At 52.3% G+C, this 19791-nt stretch overlaps 3 protein-coding genes across 8 annotated transcripts in view; 2 read left to right on the top strand and 1 right to left on the bottom strand.

Annotated features, from left to right (window-relative positions):
- cnot8 (CCR4-NOT transcription complex, subunit 8) overlaps nt 1-3096 on the top strand; it is a 5471-nt gene extending 2375 nt beyond the window's left edge. For 2 of the 3 annotated variants that reach the window (XM_024266567.1, XM_024266568.2), the window contains exons 4-7: nt 849-1010; nt 2078-2222; nt 2300-2410; nt 2606-3096. In XM_024266567.1, the coding sequence (XP_024122335.1) occupies nt 849-1010; nt 2078-2222; nt 2300-2410; nt 2606-2734 (547 nt within the window). In that variant the 3' untranslated portion in view covers nt 2735-3096. Of the gene's footprint in view, nt 1-6; nt 47-193; nt 388-848; nt 1011-2077; nt 2223-2299; nt 2411-2605 lie in introns of those variants that run through there. The other variant, XM_024266569.1, reaches the window with a different exon arrangement.
- A 1212-nt stretch (nt 3097-4308) lies between these two features.
- Nucleotides 4309-13241, bottom strand: gemin5 (gem (nuclear organelle) associated protein 5). 3 transcript variants are annotated; one of them, XM_024265807.2, is made up of 28 exons: nt 13063-13241; nt 12390-12544; nt 12126-12307; nt 11899-12050; nt 11740-11832; nt 11527-11659; nt 11299-11464; nt 10861-11073; nt 10243-10328; nt 9728-9810; nt 9530-9663; nt 9269-9342; nt 8864-9045; nt 8187-8326; nt 7948-8119; nt 7688-7879; nt 7561-7620; nt 7364-7486; nt 6794-6889; nt 6591-6728; nt 6365-6512; nt 6171-6290; nt 5888-6098; nt 5555-5818; nt 5324-5486; nt 4799-5135; nt 4595-4682; nt 4309-4523 (listed from the first exon to the last, which is right to left on the bottom strand). In XM_024265807.2, the coding sequence occupies exons 1-28, from the start codon at nt 13202-13204 to the stop codon at nt 4359-4361; spliced, it is 4212 nt and encodes a 1403-aa protein (XP_024121575.1). In that variant the 5' UTR covers nt 13205-13241; the 3' UTR covers nt 4309-4358. The 3 variants fall into 3 exon arrangements, with proteins under 3 accessions (XP_024121575.1, XP_024121576.1, XP_024121574.1); XM_024265808.2 differs by having other exon boundaries at nt 11740-11829; XM_024265806.2 differs by having other exon boundaries at nt 11740-12050.
- Nucleotides 13183-17274, top strand: mrpl22 (mitochondrial ribosomal protein L22). Of its 2 annotated transcripts, none has more exons than XM_024265810.1 (8): nt 13183-13325; nt 13512-13570; nt 13676-13721; nt 14168-14300; nt 14379-14444; nt 15448-15525; nt 15737-15806; nt 17018-17274. In XM_024265810.1, the coding sequence occupies exons 2-8, from the start codon at nt 13546-13548 to the stop codon at nt 17224-17226; spliced, it is 627 nt and encodes a 208-aa protein (XP_024121578.1). In that variant the 5' UTR covers nt 13183-13325; nt 13512-13545; the 3' UTR covers nt 17227-17274. The 2 variants fall into 2 exon arrangements, with proteins under 2 accessions (XP_024121578.1, XP_024121577.1); XM_024265809.1 differs by having other exon boundaries at nt 14165-14300.
- The last annotated feature ends 2517 nt before the right edge of the window (nt 17275-19791 follow it).

The following is a 19791-nucleotide window of genomic DNA, read 5'->3' as shown; positions in this document are numbered from 1 at the left end:
GAGGAAGATCCGGCAAGTCATCCAAAGCTACAACTATGTTGCCATGGTAACAGCCTCCCCTTTCTTCATTGAAGCCTAAATGTGGTGATTTCATGTGTGTCAGAGTTTCCTCCTTTCCTGTTGCGTCCTAACCCCGCCTGGACAAAAGTCAAAGGTCACACGAAAGGATCTCTGATGCTTCTCTGCTCCTCAGGACACAGAATTCCCCGGCGTGGTGGTCCGGCCCATCGGCGAGTTTCGCAGCACGGTAGATTACCAGTACCAGCTGCTGCGGTGCAACGTGGATCTGCTGAAGATCATCCAGCTCGGGCTCACGTTCATGAACCAGGATGGAGATTACCCCCCCGGCACGACCACGTGGCAGTTTAACTTCAAGTTCAACCTGACGTAGGTGCTCCGCTGTCTCTCGGCACTGAAAACGTTTGCTGCTTCCTGTCGAGCTGCTGTTAGCTGAAGCCACTGATGGTCAGTGACCAGATGGAACATCAGAGGATTTGTCTTTTTGTTGATGCTTTGATGACGTCTTAAAAAAAAGAAAGAAAGAAACGGTGATGTATGTGAATGAAACTCTAGAATGTCTAGATTCAGTGAGCCTCCTCTCCACTGAGGGACAGTGTTTCTCACAAATGTTTGTGCCTTAGCTGTTAAACTTGATAACATTTTTTTTTCAATTAAATGTATTTCAATAATTTTTAGAAATCATTTAAAGTATGGAAACCTAAAAATGAGTTTTTAGGATTTACATTTTCTTTGCTCCTTTTCTTCACATTTGAGATGACTGATATGTGAGCGGCTCACAGTTGTTTCGGTGGATTGAGATGATCCCTGATGTCCTCTAATGTGTGCAGTGAAGACATGTACTCCCAGGACTCCATAGACCTGCTCCAGAACTCGGGTCTGCAGTTCAAAAAGCATGAAGAGGAAGGAATCGACACGCTGTACTTCGCCGAGCTCCTCATGACGTCGGGTCTGGTTCTGTGCGAGAACGTCAAGTGGCTCTCCTTCCACAGGTCGGTCGTCTGCCGCGTCGCTGACATAAATCTGATGTAAAAGCATCCAGATTTAAAACTGTTTTAGTCTGGACTCAGACGAGAAGCTTCTCCTGCATCTCAGCTGCATGAAGGAGAATTCTGGACTCCAGCAGAAGTTCTGTTTCTGTTCATATGAAACCATCATATCAAGAGGTTCTTTGATGCTAAACCATGGAGACGTGTGAGCACGAGCAGAACTGGGGGTAACCAAACATTTCCAGAAGGGATTCACCAGAGACTGGATCAATTCAATTCTGATCTTTTTTAAATCGATTCGATTTTGAGTTTACAAATTTAGACGCATTTGTTTAGAAATACATTCATAATCTATATATGTTTTGAAAAAGCTCCAACAATTGTTCTGCTTCTCTGTTTGGCCACTAGGTGGCGATCGTGCCACAGCATTACATCTTATTCCAGAAGAGGAAGAAAGAATGAGAAAAAATGTTTTAAACCACAAATGGTTACTTTAAAAAATAGTTTGTAAAATTCCTGTCTGAAAGTTTATAAAGATGTTCATTTAGTCAGAATGTTGGTCGACCGAGCGTTAGCATTAGCCATCCTATGGAAAATCCATTTTATGTTAGCATCAAGCTAGCGGACTTTAGCTGTATGCGTTAACTTTCTGATCGAATAATGAATTTGACCAACCCAGCTCTAGTTTGAACGTAGTTGTAAGTGACAGGAAGTCAGAGCGCAGACCCGAGGACGGCCGATGTGGTCGTACTTCCTGTTGAATGTTCTGGATGAACTGCTGCTGCTTCCAGCACCTTTTCTAGACGTCGTCTGACCCGCTGGAGACAAACCCATGGATATACTCTCCGAGTCTGCTTTGGTCTCCTTGGATTCTGCTGATGTTTCTCTGACAATATAGAAGATGTTAAAGATTTGATGTGACTTTTAAAGTTTTTGTTTCCTCTGAAACAAACATGATCTAGAAGAACTTTCTGTGATTCTGCCTCTTTGTCACAGACACTCAACTTTCTTTAGAAAGAGGAGTTTAGTCTCTGGGATCTGAGTTTAATTCTGTTTTTGTTTGGTCTCAGTGGTTACGACTTTGGCTACCTGGTGAAACTCCTGACGGACTCGCGGCTCCCGGAGGAGGAACACGAATTCTTTCAGATCCTGAACTTGTTTTTTCCTGCAATTTACGATGTGAAGTATTTGATGAAGAGCTGCAAAAGTCTGAAGGTAACGCCTGAGATTTATCTTCTGCATCCCTGAGGATGTAGCGCAGCCGCCTCACCGTGTCCGATCTCGTCCTGCAGGGGGGGCTGCAGGAAGTGGCCGACCAGCTGGAGCTGAAGAGGATTGGTCGGCAGCATCAGGCGGGCTCGGACTCGCTGCTCACGGGCATGGCGTTCTTCAGGATGAAGGAGGTAGTTTCAGCGTTTGGTTGTGCTGCTGCTGGAAGTTTTCTTCAATCTGCTCTAGGAAACATTTATAAATCTTTAGTGTGTGAAGAAATGTTAAATAAAAACCTTGTTGTCTTTTTATCATAGATGTAATAAAACTAGATATAACTTGGGTCTGAAGGCTGCAGGAATGATCAGATCTTCTGTTTTCCCTCTCAGCTGTTCTTCGAGGACAACATCGACGACGCCAAATACTGCGGGAGGCTGTACGGCCTCGGCTCCGGCTCCAGTCAGCCGCAGAACGGCCTCGCCGGCTCCACCGCCGAGGAGACCAACAACAAGCACTGAGCGCCCCCCAGCCCGACTGTTTTAAAGCCAACCAGCAGCTCCACCTTCGTCACTACACACCCCGGTGGGAGCCCCGCCCCTGCAGAGGCCCCGCCCCTTGCAGTCTGCAGAGGCCCCGCCCCCGGGCTGGCTCTTTCTTTTAGTCCCTTTTTACTTCCTTTCAGGCCAAACCCTTTTAAACGCCTCATTTGCAGCATGGGACCAGGAGGATTCTGCGCTCTCGGCCCCCCAGCAGGATCGGCCTATGAACATGTTTTAGCTCGGTCCACGCCGACGGGACCAGACTCTTCCGCTCAGCGTTTTTACATTCTGCATCGTTTCCAACAGTTGTACATTAAATTGTTTTGTATTTTCAGTGTAAACCTGCAGCGTTTGGTCCTTTTGTTCTCGGTGGTCTGGTCTGAGCGCGCTCAGAAAGGACCCATCAGAACCAGCATCCAGAACCCGGTCAGGCTCCAGGGAAGAGAGGGAAGTTAGCGGGTCAAACGGAATAAAAACCATGTGGGATAAAGCCGGTCCTCGGTTCTTACGGGGGGGGGTTCTTCATCAGAGGAAGACTCTGAGTCCAGAGAAGAGGACAGCTGCTGGACATGATGGACGGAAGAAGGATGGATCTGCTGTGAGTTCAGGAGAGCAGAACCAGATCCAGGCTGATGGATCGGATCAGATTTAAGGTGCAGAAGATGAAGGGAGGAGGAGACATCCTGAAGGCGGAGTTAGAGGGACAGAGACGGGTTTGTCCGTCTCAGATGCTGCAGATCGCTGGACTCTGGTTTCTCTGGTCTGTCAGCTTCAGCTCTGAAGGACAAAATGTTAAAGAAGAATCCAGGAAATCACATTTTTGAAGAATTTATGCTTTTATCATGTAAGGAACGACAGAGGTCAAAGGTCTCCTTCAGAAGGTTCGGTCCATTCCTCCATGCAGATCTTCTCTAGAGCTGTGATGACTGTCAGCTCCCTCCACTGAACCTCTGGAGGTTCTGGAGCGGCTGAAACGCTCCAGAACCTTCAGAGGCTGTTACACAGACGCTCACTGGTTACCATGGCGACGTGTTTACATCATCATCCTCTGGTGGAAGGAAATTCATGGATCGGTTCATCTGGTCCTTCGTGCAGATCGATCTTCCGGTCCTCTTGGCACAATAGCAGCCCAAACCATGATGATTCCACCCCCGTGCTTCACAGTGGGGATGGCGTTCTTTGGCGTTCTGACTGGAGTTCTATTCTGGCCTCATGTGACCTTCCAGTCCCCTGGAGAACTGTAGACGGGTTTGGACTCGTGCTGGTCTGAACAGGACCTTCCACCTGCTGTGGAGTCACAGCGTCGTGTTGTTCTAGCCCCACCTAGTGGTCACTACAAACAGCTTCCTAAAAACATTTTTACATTTATGAATCACAGAACTATTTTTCCATAAACATTAATAATATTTTGTCTCCTGCTTCTGACGTTTTTAGCTTTTTCTTTTTTACTTCCATTTCTGAACAACTTTTATAAACATTTGCAGTAAAATTTCTTCCCTTATTTTCAACCTCAAAATGACTAAAAAGCCTGAAGGACTGACGGCGATCTCAGGTGAGTTTCATGGTTCTTTTATTAATCCAAACTGTACAGGTGCAGAGGTGATCATGTGACGAAGCGGCGAGACGCTTTCAGGACGGCGGGACTCTTCCCGTCTTTCTGCAGCAGATCTTCCGCTTTCTGCCGCAGCGACGCGGACACGGCGCCCGAGCATCGGCTGAGGTGCAGGAGCACGAGGCAACACTCCAGGACGTCCGGATGAGGAAACGCCTGCGAGACGAGAGGGGTTACTGATTAAGTCAACCTCACGGCGGTTCAGGTGAGGAGCGGCGGGGTCCGACCTTCAGGGAGTCGGGCAGGTCGAGCAGCTGCTGCTGGTGTTTGGACATGCTGGAGGACAGAGACAGAAGAGTCTCCGGATCCTCGGAGCTGGAACACAAACGGAATCAGAGTCCGGCACGACCACGATACGCTCGGGTTATTTACAGACTGAAATGATCGTCCTCAACGTCACGCTGAGTGGGCGTGTTGACCAGAACCCTGACCTGTTCTCTGCAGGGTTCTGGTGGAGCCCGCCTCCATCAGAATCCTGCGCCCGGCTGTGCTGCAGCACCATGGCGGCCAGCCGCTCCTGGACCTCCTGCACCGCCCTTTGCACGCTCTGACAGGCGGCGTGCGGCTCGGACAGCAGCACGCCAAAGTCCTCCTCGCCTTCAGGCGGCGCCGGCTCTGCGGCGCACCTCCACCAGCGCTCGTACAGGCGGTGGTAGCAGACGAAGGCCTGCAGGCTGCGGAGCGCGGCGCTCGCCTCGCCGTCTGGCGCCTCGCCGTCTGACGCCTTCAGGGTTTTTGGACGTTTTCTGGAGAAAAGCGTGACGTCACCTGAACCACAGAAACACAGAATCCCATCAAATCTGAAACGTGGAGATTTGAGCTGAAAAGCTTCAGCAGATTTTCCTGATTCTTGGATCTCTTTCGGATCAGTCTGGGTCAGAACCGTCTTAGGGTTCTGTTCAGACTTATCAGGTCGGACTTTAAGCCGGTTCTGATCGTGTGGAGGTGTGCTGGACCTTCAGGGAACATCCGCCTGCAGATCTCGGCGGAGGCGCAGAAGAGCCCGGCGTCCCGGATCCAGGCCGCCGCCCACCACAGCTCCGTCAGCAGCAGCGCGTCGTCGTCCAGGATCCAGCCCAGCACGCCGCGGCTCAGGTGGAGCGCCGCCTGCAGCAGCACCTGCAGCGGGGACCAGCTTCCTGTCAGACCTAGGTCTTTCTGCGGCGTGGCCGTGTGCGGGGGCGTACCTGTTTCAGGGGGGCGCTGGCGCTGGGGGCGGGGCTCTCCACAGACCGCAGCTCCTGCAGCAGAGCCTCCACGCTGCCGTCTTCTGCTGCGGAAAGGCCAAACTCCTCCTCCCACACGTCTCTCACCCGGTCCTGGATGGTGCTGGGATGTTTCTCTGGCTCCGCCCACTGGTGGGTGGAGCTACAGGAGGCTGCAGGGATGACCCCGGCGTCCAGCAGCGCCGCGGTCAGCAGTTCGGCCGTGCAGAGGTGCAGCCTGTGGACCTGCAGACAGTCGACATGTCGGTGAGAGGATCTCGTCCCGGTCCTGAGGGTCGGGGGGGCGGTACCGACCAGAAGGTTATCCTGACCGCGCAGGACCTCCTGCGCCGCCAGCCAATCATGAGCAGCCGCCAGATCTTTGGCGCATCGCAGCGCCAGCGTCTGAGCCAGAGCCCCCTCCCCCGAGATCCTGGCCACGCCGGCCGCCGTCCTCAAAGACGCCACGTCGTTCTTCTTGGCGATGACTTTGGCGGCGTCGAACCCGGAGCCGGCGGCGAGGTGACTGAAAGAAGCAGGTCAGACGGTTCAGGTTGCAGGCTGGCGCCGGTCCGTGACCGCAGTCTTCAGGTCAGACCATTTCGCCGCTGCAGACAGATGGCCGTCCTTCTCCAGAACCGCGGCCCAGCTGGCGTACAGCTCCTTCAGGACCGGCTCGTCCGGCGCCAGCCGTGCTTTAGCCAGAGCGACGGCCTCCCTGCAAACAGAGCGCCGCTCAGGTGAGTGGGTCCATGGCGGTATGGTTCTGTGGTACCAACGGGACCGGCAGACCTGAAGAGCCTGTGGGTCCGCAGCAGGTCCACGGCCTCGTGCACTCTGTGGACGGACAGCAGGTGAGACGCCGCCTTCAGGTACTGCTCCTGCAGGACCAGCTGCCGGACGTAAGCCTCCACGGCGCCGCTCCAGGCGGCGAAACCGGCTGCAGGAGGAACCGACACAGACTGAGAACAACCCTGCAGCAGCGTTCGGCACGCGGACTCGAACCCACAGCTCTTACCCATCGGAGCCACGGACAGCAGGTGGTCGTTCAGCTCTCCTCTCTCCGTCGCCAGCTGCAGCGCCCCCTGCAGGTCGCCGCTCCACAGCCGCAGGTACACCACCGAGTCGAAGTGCCCCGCCTCCACGTGACCTTCCTCTGAGGGTCGACAGGAAGCTGAGCGTTACGCTGAAACCCCTGAAGCGGGGAGGGAAACGACCAACCTTCAGCCTGCAGCATGCGGTGCAGAGCGCGGCGGTCCGCGAACAGCCCCAAGTGGACGTGGTCGCCCTGACCCGGGCTGCAGCCAGCAGGGGGCGCTGAAACAAAACAGACTCAGGTGAACGAAATCCATGAACTGGAAACTTTGACTCTGTAGATACAAGATCACAGGTTTATTTGACCTTTGGAGATCACCTGAGAGTCATCACTCACCTGAGTGCATTTCCTCTCACCTGAGTGTATTTCCTCTCACCTGTTAGTGTTTTTCTCACCTGAGTTTATTTCCTCTCACCTGAGTGCATTTCCTCTTACCTGAGTGCATTTCCTCTTACCTGAGTGCATTTCCTCTTACCTGAGTGCATTTCCTCTTACCTGAGTGTATTTCCTCTTACCTGAGAGTGTTTTTCTCACCTGAGTGCATTTCCTCTCACCTGTTAGTGCATTTCCTCTCACCTGAGAGTTTTTCCTCTCACCTGAGTGTATTTCCTCTTACCTGAGAGTTTTTCCTCTCACCTGAGTGCATTTCCTCTCACCTGAATATGTTTCCTCTCACCTGAGAGTGTTTTTCTCACCTGAGTGCTGCACCGCGGCCAGAGCGATGCAGTCCTGCAGCAGCTCCTCTCTGGGCCGGTGGTCCATGGCGGTGCTGACCGGCAGCATGGAGCGAGGCTTCTTCTTCTTCAGGAGGCCCGGGTCTGACGGGGAGCAGAAACGGCGAGTTCAGAAGTGGGCGTGGCCACAGAAAAGGTGGTTTCAGTCCCACACCGACCTGGAGGCTTCTCTTTACTCTTGATGGCAGACGAGGATTTCTTCTGGATCTCCAGAGACGCTGAAAAGGACCAGAGGAGTAAGATGGTGGTCCGACCTGAACCTTCTGGCCTCAGATGCTCCTTCACCTCCTGGAGGATCCGTGCTGCTCGTGGACCTCGCCTCCTCCTCCTCCTCCTCCGACTGCTCCGCCGACCTCTTCTCTCCGTCTCCGTTCATCTTCGGCACCCCGTCTCCTCCGGGCCCCGCTGCGCTGCGGTTCTTCTTCTTCTGCTTGGAGCCAGACTTCTTCTTGTCCTGGAGCATGCTCATCTTCTTACCTGGAGGAGAGCGTCTCAGGTGAGAACGGCATCACCTGCTGGATTTCCCCGCAGAGCCTCGGCTTCACCTTTAGGCGGGTTGGTGAACTCCTGCTGGGAGACCTTCCACTCCTGCACCGTGAAGTCTTTCCCTCCGGTCCAGACCACGTCCGGATCCACGGGAGACCAGTCCACGCACAGCAGGTACCCCACGTGACCCCGATAGTTGGAGACGGCGGCTTCCTCCAGAACGTCCCACACCTGAAACAAGCCCCGCCCATCAGACCTCAGCACAGCACCACAGCTTCACCTGTGTGCAGCAGCAGACCTGAGCCGTGCCGTCATACGAGGCCGTGACCAGCCGGGCGCTGTGATGTGGACTCCACGCCATCCCGGTGATCTTCGCTGTGTGACCGCACAGCCGCCGGAACGGTTCAGTCAGGACGACCGGAGTCTCTGGAGGGTCATCTGAGGACAGGAAGACGGAGGCGTGGAGTCAGAAGAGTTACATCCACCCAACCATCCAACCCTCATCCATCATCCAATCATCCATCCAACCGTCATCCAACATCATCCATCCAACCTCAACCACCCAACCATCCAACATCATCCAACCATCATCCAACCATCATCCATCCATCATCCATCTTTCATTCATTCATCAATTTCACAGAAATGATTTTAGTTTCAAACTTAAACCTACAAACCAAAACCTTAAATCTACATCAGATCTAAAAGGTTTTTCTGCTGATCACCAGTAAATGTTTGATCAATCGTATAAATGGATCCAAATCCAGAATGACAAAAACAAACTAAATCAAATAGAAGAAAAAACAGAATAACGATGAGATCATAAAGGACTCTCAGGTCTGACAGGACGTCTTCCAGAGGATGTCAAAATAAAAGCCTCAGCCGTCGATCAAACGCTTCAGAGTTGCTCGGCGGACCGCTGTGGTCATGTGACTCTTGTAAGCTCCGCCTCTGTCCTGTCAGCGGCTCCCCCACCTATGACGGAGCGGAGGTCGTGCACGTAGACGATGGCGTTGCTGGAGCCCGAGGCCAGGAGGGCGTGCAGCTGGGGGGCGGAGCCGTGCTGGTGGTGCCATCGCAGTGAGTTGATGATCTTGTGGTGCTGCTGGACGCTGCACAGCAGCTTCAGGTCGGGGGCTCGGAAAACATCAATGGACCTGATGGAGGACATGAGAGGAGAGAAGAACGAGGAAAACAAGACGATGATGCAACCGGACACAGAAGCTCCGCCCCCTTTGCTTCACATGTTTCTCTGCTTCACCGAACAAGTTCTGGTTCTGCTCAGTTTGTAGCTGGTTGGTGTTTTTAGGGGTTCACACGTGGAAACAGCCCCTCCCCCCCAACATAACATGCTTCAGCCCCGCCCCCTAGAGAACGCACCCGTCCTCGTTACCGATGGCAACGACTGTCCCATCCGGCTTCCAGCTGAGGTCGGTGTGTGGAGACAGCTTGTGCTGTTGGAGACAGAGGTCAGCGTCAGGGTCGCAGCAGCTCGCCGTTTCAGGTCAAACCGCAGAAAGTTTCAGCTTTAAGACTGAAACGTTTCCAGACTGCGGTAAAAACCATCCTGACAAACTTCATATTTATATGTTCAGAAACACAAAGCGCTTCAGCTTTCCAAGTTTTCCGCCGCCGTCCCACCTTGATGCTGTTGGTGTCTTTGATGAGCTGGTCGATGTCGGAGGCCTCGCCGCTCAGCCTCGCCGCATCGTGCTGCAGAATCACGCCTTCACCAGCGCAGCTGTACAAGCTGAAGCTCTGCTTTCCACCTGAACCTGAACGTTTCACATGGTTTAGTCACACCTGCTGCTTCACCTGTGACCCCCCCGAGGCACTCACCAAAGGACAGGGGGGGCACGGCCGGCCCCCAGGCCAGCGTGTACACCGTCTTCCTGTGGTAGGAGCTGGATATCTGAGGAGGCCTGAGAGGGGGAGGAGCAGAAGCGTCAGGCGGCGGGAAAACGACTCCTGGATGGAGACGCTCCGACTGACGAGGTTCGTGGTTCTGAGTCGACATTTGATTCTCCCTAAACGCTCGCATGGTGTTCGTCGGCTCCTTCACTACACCTTCAGCAGGTGTCTGTGTCTGAGTGAAGCTCCTCCTCTGAGTGAAGCAGTTTGGTCCTCCTGATCTTTGTGGAAGCTCAGACACTTCTGTTGGAGTTCTCCACAGATGTGTGTGAGGATCAGACCGATCAGGGGGAGCAAAGACTTCCAGCTCCACCCACAAATCCTACATGAAGCCTTTAGGTTCAGTCAGAGCGTTAGCAGACGACTGACCTTTGACCCTGGAGCTTCTGTTTCAGAACCTTCACTTCAGCTGAAGCAGCAGAGGGAAACCAGCAGGAACTCACTTGCTTGAGAAGACGTCGTAGATTCCAACTTTCCCGTCTTCGGTTCCGAAGGACAGGCTTCCTTCTTTGTGGGGGTGCCAGGCCAGCTGAAACAAACACAGAGACGGACTTTACCTGAAGAGTTCTGACAGGTGAGCTGCAGCTCTGGATTCAGGGAGGAGCAGATCACCTGAACTCCACAGTCAGAAGACGTTCACTTCTTCACTGGAAGCTGCTTGTGGTTCTGGAGGTTCTGTATCCTCATCAAACCTTTCAGAAGCTCCACCTCCTGCTTCATCCGAACTCTGACTCACAGAAACTCTTCAGAACCCACTTCCTGTTTTCAGGTGAGGGTTTGGAAGGTCTGACCCACAGGTGTTCCTGTGAGGAACCTCCGGGTCAGACTCCTCAGAACCAACCTTCTCCAGCAGCAGCAGCTTCATGCTTTAACAGCTGAATGAACTAAAGGTTCTGGAGAAGTTCTGGTTCTGCACGGATCTCTGACAGGCGTCACAAACACCTGAAGTTCTGCCACATTTGGACCTCTAGAGCTCCAGTTTGTCCTCGTTTTCTCCCTCAAACCGACTCAAACTTTTTTGCACCCCCACACGGACCCCCGCCCTCCGGAAAGCTCCTTACCGCGGTCACTTTGGACTTGACGCCTTGCCAGAAGGTCCGGATGTCGTACTGGTTCTGGCAGCTCAGAGTGTTCCACACCCGGATCATGTTGTCACCCACGCCCAGCGCTAGGCAGCCCGCCCCCACGGGGGAGAAGGTCAGGGAGTTGACGGCGCCCCCCAGGGAGAAGAGGGTCCAACAGCAGCTGAGGGTCTTCAGGTCCCAACATTTGATCTGGGGGCAGAAGTCTGAGTCTGAGCGGAGAACCGGAGAAGATGATTCCTTCATCATGAAGACTGTCATTAATGCAGCTGTTCCTGATCCAGCAGAGAGATCTGATGTTCTGATCCGATCCGACAGGATTTGATCATGACTGAGGTCAGGGAGCCGTTTCAGCCTCCGCCTCTGAAACACGAGAATCGGACAGTTTCAAACTGAAGAACCGGGTTCAGGACTCGCCTCCCGGTCCATGGAGGTGCTGAGGAGCAGCTCCCCGCCGTCCTGCAGGCGCAGCGAGCTGGTGTTGAAGACGATCCGGTTGTGGTTCTGACCCTCTGCGGAGGATCCAAACAGAGTCCAGCGCTGCTTCCCGCCTCTGGTCAGGTCCCACAGCAGCAGCTCTCCGCTGGAGGGACACAGAGCAGAATGAAGGTCCGATCGGGCTCTGAGCGGAACCGCCGGCTCTACCTGAAGCAGCTGGACACCAGCTCGGTGGGTCGGCCCGGGGGCCAGTGGACGCTCAGCCAGAGGCGCTCTTTGACCCCGGGGTCGACGGCGGAGGATCTCCTCTTCAGGAACGGCAGCTTCAGGGTCATGACTCCTGCAGGACGAGAGCGGCGTGAACCGACCGGAGGAGCCCCGCCCCTCTCACGAGGAGGAGGAGCAGATCTCCGTCCTCACCTTTGCCCTTGGCGGTGCTCCAGATCCTGACTGTGTGGTCTTTGCTCCCTGAAGCCAGGTAGCATCCGCGCTCTCCTGCAGACGCTCCGTCTGCTGCAGAACCACACAAACCGTTAAAGTCGCCGCGGTACGGCCCAGACCCGCTCCGTCCTGCAGAACCTGGGTCGTCCTCGGCTCGGCTGTACAGCGCCGGCTCCCCCGTCACGGGCGACCACGCCAGCGAGTGGATCTCGTTGTCGTGTCCGCGGAGGCGGTGCGTCACCTCCCCCTTCTTACTGACATCCACCAGAACAATCATGCCGTCTTTGTACCTGCAGCACATGAAAGCACACGCTGACTTCCTCACAGACCGGCAGAGGTCCAGACGGTCACATGACCTCTCCTACCCAACGGCCACACAGCTCCAAGTGTGGGGCGAGCAGGTGAGGCAGACGATGGTCCTGGGCTCAGGGAAGAAGCTGGCGGCGTCTCCGGTGTGGAACCAGTGGCACACCACCACCCCCTTCTCGTCCCCCGACACCACCAGGTCTTTGTCCACCGGGGACCAGTGCAGCGCCGAGACGGGGTTCTGTGAGGAGAACCGGGCTTCAGTGAGGACCGCCCAAACCCAGCAGAGCCGGTGGGAGGGGCCAACCGGAGCGAGACCTCACCTGATGAGCCAGCTGCTCCCGGATCAGCGTCCTGCTGTTGGAGTCCCAGAAGCGGACGCTGCCGTCGGTGGAGGAGCTGACGCAGACGTGGTTCTGACCCGCGTGCTGGCAGAAGGAGAAGCCTGATACCAGGTTCGCATGGCCCACCAGCTGCCCTGCAGAACCCACACACAGGTCCACAATCGGATCAGCCGAAAGAAAACAACATCCCAGTTTTCCTATGGATAGACTGAACCATATGGGGAAGCAGGCGGGAACGAATGGAGGAAGAGCGGGATGAAGAGCGTCAGAGGAAGGAAAGGTGGGGAGGAGGAGGAGCAGAGATGAAGATGCTGAGGGGCAGACCAGGGCGGATCAGGATTGAATCCAGAGGATCAGATCCTGGTGGATGTTCTGGAAGCAGGTGGAGATGTTTGAGAGGAGGAGCAGGGATGAAGATGGGAAAAGGATGCTGAGGTAACCAGGAAAGAGGTCGAGGGATGGAAGAGGGTGATGAAGATGGGGTTGGGTGGAGGATGAAGGTGGGTTGGGTGGAGGATGAAGGTGGGTTGGGTGGAGGATGAGGTGACTCCTAAGGGAGAAGGTGAGGAACAGACTCCACTCTTTCCTGTTCGTCTGTTTCAGCCTTTTTCCCGCCTCTTCCTTGACCGCTGCAGGCAGGTAACCCACTCACCTGTGACCCGGCACGCGGATGCGCTCACGTCAATCAAATAAACCACATTTCTGGCTCCGACCCCCAGCACGCCGCTGCTGCTGACGTCACTGCAGCGCGAGCAGTACCAGTTCGGCGAGGCGGGCAGAGACCTGTCGGTCATGACGCCCCAAAAGTCCACAAAAGTTCCGTTCTGCTCCTTCAGTTTAAAATCAAGCTCCTCACGTGTCGCCGTAACAACAAGCTGCCATACGGCCTTTCTGCTGTCGTAAATCTGACTGTTCGTGAGTACGGAAGCCTTACTGGGTCAGAATTTTCCGATTTTGATCTTTTTAAACCTTAATTACAGAATAGATTTGGTAGTTTTTTAAATAAACATATTTATAATGAAAATCAATATAAATATGAATAAAGTTAGAACTTCAAATGAGCGGATAATCTTTACATTTTCACTGGACTGTTTACGACAGTCGGGTATAGAATACGGCACATCCAGAATCCATCATGGCGGCGGCAGGGACCGGATCTGGTGAGAAATGACATAAAAACGGCATTTAGAGATCCAAATGCTGACAAATTAAAGCTGTTAGTGTCGGTGGTGTTGTGGTTTGACTGTATCCACATGTTCGTTCAGGTTTCGTCTTTGTCAGAAACGTTTGTGGACTCTTCCGAGATTCAAGGTGAGGACAAACATTCTGGGTTATTCTTTTCTGTCACCATTCCACATGAAACGACATCCAAAACATCACGTTTTTAGTTTCAAACGGAGCAGACAGTATGGATAAAGATGTAACTCTGTTGACAAAAATGCAGTTGATGACACTAAAAAATGAAACTACTTTTAATTTAAAATGCAATTTTTCTGCTTTTATTGGAACAAAATCTGCACAAGTTTCCATGATAACCGAGAAAAAATGACGACAGAGGAAAACTTGTAGTTTAACAATTCTGGGTGAATAAATGATGAAATCCTCAGTGAGGAATTTAATCTTGGATTTATTTGTTCTAAATGTGAAATATTTTAAACTCAAACTTCTTTGTGGTTTGTTGGTTGTTTCTATGTACAACTCTTTTATTGTAAAAGATCAAGTGTGACCTTCATCCTCTCCATCCTCTCCCTCAGCAGGTTGGCGGTTCTGGCCCGTCCTCAGCAGCTCTCATGGTTCCACTCCAGCTCCTCTCTGAGCACCAAGAACTGGGAGAAGAAGAACCTGAAGGTGTTTCCTCCTCAGCTGCCAGAAGAAGCTCGCAGGCCAGCGGTGAGTGAGTCCGGCGGTGAGCTGCTGGAGGAGGAGCTCCATTTCTGCTTCATCACGGCGATTTGCTTCTGTCTGCAGGAGGTCCACCACTGCAGGAGGCAGATCAAATACAGCAAAGACAAAATGTGGTACCTGGCTAAGATGGTGAGTCTGCAGAAGCTTCCAGAGATCTGAAGAGCACAACTGTCGAACGCACGACTGTCGAACGCACGACTGTCGAACGCACGACTGTCGATCGCACGACTGTCGAACGCACGACTGTCGAACGCACGACTGTCGAACGCACGACTGTCGAACGCACGACTGTCAATCCGAACGACTGTCGAACACACGACTGTCGAACACACGACTGTCGAACGCACGACTGTCGAACGCACGACTGTCGATCCCAACGACTGTCAATCCGAACGCTGTTTACGGTGTTTATACGGTTCTGCAGATGGACCGGAGTTCACAGGTGAAATATTCAGTCAGGTGTGACAGATTTGAAAGTTCTAATCTAACTCGAGCGCAGACAGAGTCAGAATTTTGGATTTAAATTCAATGAAACTTTATTATTCCTCTGAAATCTGACATGACTTTCAAGACTCCGCCTCCTCTGTCCGTCTTTAGCGCGTGCAGCTTCTGAAACCTAAAAGAGTTAGTTTCCCAATCAGACGTTTCCTCAGACTTCTTCAAAACATATGCAGGACTTCCTCCTTCTGACTCCTCTGTTCACCTGCGAACACTGAAGGTGGAGGGGGTGTGGTCACGCCTGTCACTCAAACATAATTCTGCATCTTTTAACTCTTAATCTGAAGCTGAGGTCAGAGATGTTCATCTAAAGACTTCAGAAACATTCAAATCATGACATGGAGGTGATGCAGCTCCAACCTGCAGGTTTTAAATCCTGAAGAGACTTTAAATCAAATCCAGAATAAAGACATTCCAAAGCTTTTGTTTTAGCGTCCATCTTGAATTTGTGACCATCAGAGAGCACGAATGCGACTGAGCTGCAGGTGAACCGCCATCAGTCACATGATCAACATGAGATCTCTTCGTGCTGCATCCATAAATGTGTCATCAGAGACGGTTTACTGAGAGATGTTTGTGTTTGATAGAAGATCTGACATTGATTCAGTTTTCTGGATCTTTGCGGCGTCCTCAGATCCGCGGCATGAGCATCGACGAAGCCGTCGCTCAGCTGGAGTTCAACGACAAGAAAGGAGCCAAAATCATGAAAGAGGTTTGTAGCTTCAGACACGTGCACGCCCATATATATATGCACACACACACACACACATGCATGCATGCATGCACATGGATACATGTGCACATACACGCTCATACACACACACACACGCACACTCTCATGCACTCACACAGACACACCATCATGTGGACATGGACTATCGCTCACGTGCACGTGTGAATGAGTCTTTGTTTCCTTGGTTCAGGTCCTCCTTGAAGCTCAGGAGATGGCCGTGAAGACTCACAACGTGGAGTACAAGTCCAACCTGCACGTGGGTGAGTGACGGAACACCTGAGATGAAGGTGAAAGAGGGGCGTGTCCAGGCTGACGGCCTGCAGAGACAAACGCGCTGCTGTTTGAGTCAAAATCCAGACGCTCCAAAAGAAACGTGGACAGCGAGGGCGGGACGCTCTCCACCCGGCTCAGGGGGGTTTTCAAGTCAGAATTCTGTTGAAAACATTTCCTGGGGGGGTCTTTGTGGTAAGGGGTTCAATATGACGTTCAATAACCTCCAGGTGGATATCAGGAACAGAGTTTCTGAACCATGAAGGCTTCCGTCTGATTCGGTCCATCTGGTTCCGTCTGTCTGGTTCCGTCCGTCTGATTCCGTCCATCAGATTCGGTCCGTCTGGTTCCGTCCGTCTGATTCGGTCCGTCTGGTTCCGTCCGTCTGATTCGGTCCATCTGGTTCCGTCTGTCTGGTTCTGTCCGTCTGATTCCGTCCATCAGATTCGGTTCGTCTGATTCGGTCCGTCTGGTTCCGTCCGTCTGATTCGGTCCATCTGGTTCCGTCTGTCTGGTTCCGTCCGTCTGATTCCGTCCATCAGATTCGGTCCGTCTGGTTCCGTCCGTCTGATTCGGTCCGTCTGGTTCCGTCCGTCTGATTCGGTCCATCTGGTTCCGTCTGTCTGGTTCTGTCCGTCTGATTCCGTCCATCAGATTCGGTTCGTCTGATTCGGTCCGTCTGGTTCCGTCCGTCTGATTCGGTCCATCTGGTTCCGTCTGTCTGGTTCCGTCCGTCTGATTCCGTCCATCAGATTCGGTCCGTCTGGTTCCGTCCGTCTGATTCGGTCCGTCTGGTTCCGTCCGTCTGATTCGGTCCATCTGGTTCCGTCTGTCTGGTTCTGTCCGTCTGATTCGGCCCGTTTGGTTCAGTCCATCTGGTTCGGTCTGTTTGATTCCGTCCGTCTGATTCGGTCCGTCCGGTTCCATCTGTCTGGTTCGGTCCGTCTGATTCGGCCCGTTTGGTTCAATCCATCTGATTCGGTCCGTCTGGTTCCGTCCGTCTGATTCAATCCGTCTGGTTCGGTCCGTCCGGTTCCGTCCGTCTGGTTCGGTCCGTTTGGTTCAATCCATCTGATTCGGTCCGTCTGGTTCGGTCCGCCTGATTCGGTCCGTCCGGTTCCGTCCATCTGATTCGGTCCGTCTGATTCGGTCCGTCCGGTTCCGTCTGTCTGATTCGGTCCGTCTGCTTCTCCTCCTGCAGCCGAGTCCTTCTCCAGCAAAGGGAAGTACCTGAAGCGGATCCGGTACCACGGCAGAGGCATGTTCGGCATCATGGACAAAGTCTACTGTCACTATTTTGTGAAGCTGGTGGAAGGGCCGCCGCCCCGACCGGAGCAGAAGACGGGCCTGGACCAGGCCCGAGAGTACGTCCAGAAGCTGAAGGATCGGACCGTCATCCACAGCCTGTAGATCTTCACATGTTTGAATCATTTTGTAAATAAACGTCAGCAGAAACGCTGTGAGCTCTTCATTCTGACCACGGACACGCTGAGGTTCACGCGGTCGGCTCATGCACCAATCACAGACCGTGTTCATGTTCCAGAACGCATCAGTGTACGGTTACCCCGCCCCCCCGGAGGAAGCAGGACGCGACCTTCTGCTTCTGTGACCAACATGACAAGAAGGTTCTGTTGTGACTGAATGGATCTCCTGAAAGTCATCAGTCGCTGTGATGCTGCTGCTCTTTATGAAACATGACAGATAAGAGCAGAACGCGGCGGTTTCCTGTTTCCTCTTATCTGAAGGAGAAGGCTCCTCTCTGTCTTATCTGCTGCCGCTCACCTTTCCACGGCGCCGTGACGACGCTCAGAATCTCCAGACTCGTTATTCCGCTAATAAATGGAAGGAGAGGAAAACAAAACAGGAGAGGGAACATTTCTATTTGCAGAGGTCAGCGCGTCTGATTGGTCTGCAGCCCGGAGCGCCGTTCCCCGCTCATCCTAATTGGCCCTCTGTTTCCTGCGGATGATGCGGCTGAGCCGGAGCGGGTTCCCGCCTGTCGCCGGCGCCGAGCCGCTCAGAGAATCCTCAGATAAAATGCCATCTGCTGCCCCCAATTTCAGCAGACAAGTGCCCCCAATCGGGGGGCTCCATCTCCCCCAATGTGATCCGACTGTGGGTCAGTGGGCAGCCTGCCTTCAGTTGGTCGGTGGTTCGAATCCCAGTCATGGATTCTCTGAACTCGTTTGTATGAAAGCTTGATACTGAAATGTCAGGATTATTATTTATTTGATTTGTTCTCAGCTCTAAAAGCAGAACCGTACGGTGAACTGAGAGGCATTTCAACAGAAACGGGACTCTGACTGTCGGGGGTGGAGCGTCCTCATGGGAGGCCTGTGAGGCGGTTTGAGCTCATCCTCTGACATCTATGGAGAACGTCCACATGACTGCAGATCCAACATGGCTGCCATCAGCTGACAGGAGGCGGAGCATGTGATCAGAGAGACGGAGACAGTTTCATCTTCAAATCGTCTGATCTCAGTTTGAACTTCTCCTGTTTCCAAAGTGTTCCCGGTCGTCTTTTCCTGATGACTGGGAGAAACTCGCCACTGAGTTGTGGCTGTTGGTGTGGAGTAAGCCTGTCCTCATTTCCCATCATCCCTTTGTTTACACCATCTTCCACTAGCTTACAGCCCCTCACATCCCCAATCTAATAAAAAAAGCAGCGAGTAATATCGTTTCTATCCATCCATAGAGTCTGGTCCAGATTCCAGCTCAGACCAGCAAAACAAAGACGTTCATGGATCTGGATGATTTAGAATGGGGCGGAGCTTGTGGCCCCACCCGGCATATTTTCTATGTCACTAAAACAATCTTTTACAAACATTTATTCATCTCCTGATTCACAGTGCTTTGAATAAATACAAACTTTGAACAGGGCTGCACAGTGGAGCAGTGGTTAGCGCTCTTGCCTCACAGCGAGAAGGCCCCGGTTCGAATCCCGGCTGGGACCTTTCTGTGTGGAGTTTGCATGTTCTCCCCGTGCATGCGTGGGTTTTCACCGGGGACTCCGGTGTCCTCCCACCGTCCAAAAACATGCTTCATAGGTTCATTGGTGACTCTAAATTGCCCCTAGGTGTGACTGTGACTCACCAGGAACCGGGTCCATCTGGACCAGCATCTCAGTCCTCCTATTCCACTGCCACATTCCTGCTGTTTCCTGAATCAAATATCAATACGGTTCAGAACATGAACCAGAGGTGGCGCCAGACAGGGAGTAGCTGGGGGTTGCTATAGCAACTGCAAGATTTGGCAAAAAAACTCCAAATTTAGAAAGGCCTAAATCTGATGCTTTGTTACAAAAATGCCCATTGTGCCTAATTGTATTGCATGTCATTGCTTTCTGTTTAACGTTTGTCTAGCGTTTATTTTGTTTTTAACTCTAGAGCACTTTCGCCGGGTGATTTTCACCCAGTAAAAGTATTTACATGATTTTCATATGTTGCATTTTTCTGCGTGTCGGGGTCCCTGGATAAAGTCATACAAGTCCCAGGAATGGGGGGAACAAAGACCAAGTCTCTAGTATTTTTTTCTGAATTTTATTTCTTAAATTCCTAATATTTCAGTCATTTTTGAGCATGTTTTTAATTTCAATTTTTGTTACATAAACTACAGTTTAAAATAAATGAAAACTATTCTAATTTATTCGATCTATTTTGTATGACAAATGCATTTTATTAGGTATATCTAGTAAAAAATGACCAAAGTAACGGTGTAACTTTTTATAGTCAGTGTTAAATGTGACGTAAACGCGCTGAAAACAGCACGTGATGCATGCAGTAGCACCGTCTCACCAGAGAGGGCGCTCGTGAGTTCACGTTTGTTTTTCATTTGTTACTAATAAAGTTTTAATATCTGACTGCAAAATGGCAACTGTAATCTAATTAAACGATCCAATAACTAAACATGAAGTAATGCTGATCAACACGTCTTGAGATGCGGAGACTTTTACGCTGAAGTCGCGAAGATTCTTCT

The sequence above is a fragment of the Oryzias melastigma genome, linkage group LG14 (assembly GCF_002922805.2).
Source record: "Oryzias melastigma strain HK-1 linkage group LG14, ASM292280v2, whole genome shotgun sequence".
NCBI lineage: Eukaryota > Metazoa > Chordata > Actinopteri > Beloniformes > Adrianichthyidae > Oryzias > Oryzias melastigma.
This window is presented reverse-complemented; position numbering and strand designations above follow the sequence as displayed.

Excerpts from the sequence above, each read along its gene's own strand:
- gemin5 (XM_024265806.2), bottom strand. The coding sequence starts at position 13,204 with ATGACCGACAGGTCTCTGCCCGCCTCGCCGAACTGGTACTGCTCGCGC. Across the intron at positions 6,513-6,590 it reads GCTGTCCGTGGCTCCGATGG|CCGGTTTCGCCGCCTGGAGC; the intron begins GTAAGAGCTGTG and ends TTCCTCCTGCAG. Across the intron at positions 5,136-5,323 it reads CAGGCGGATGTTCCCTGAAG|GTGACGTCACGCTTTTCTCC; the intron begins GTCCAGCACACC and ends TCTGTGGTTCAG.
- mrpl22 (XM_024265809.1), top strand. The coding sequence starts at position 13,546 with ATGGCGGCGGCAGGGACCGGATCTG. Across the intron at positions 13,571-13,675 it reads GGCGGCAGGGACCGGATCTG|GTTTCGTCTTTGTCAGAAAC; the intron begins GTGAGAAATGAC and ends ATGTTCGTTCAG. Across the intron at positions 13,722-14,164 it reads GGACTCTTCCGAGATTCAAG|CAGGTTGGCGGTTCTGGCCC; the intron begins GTGAGGACAAAC and ends CCTCTCCCTCAG.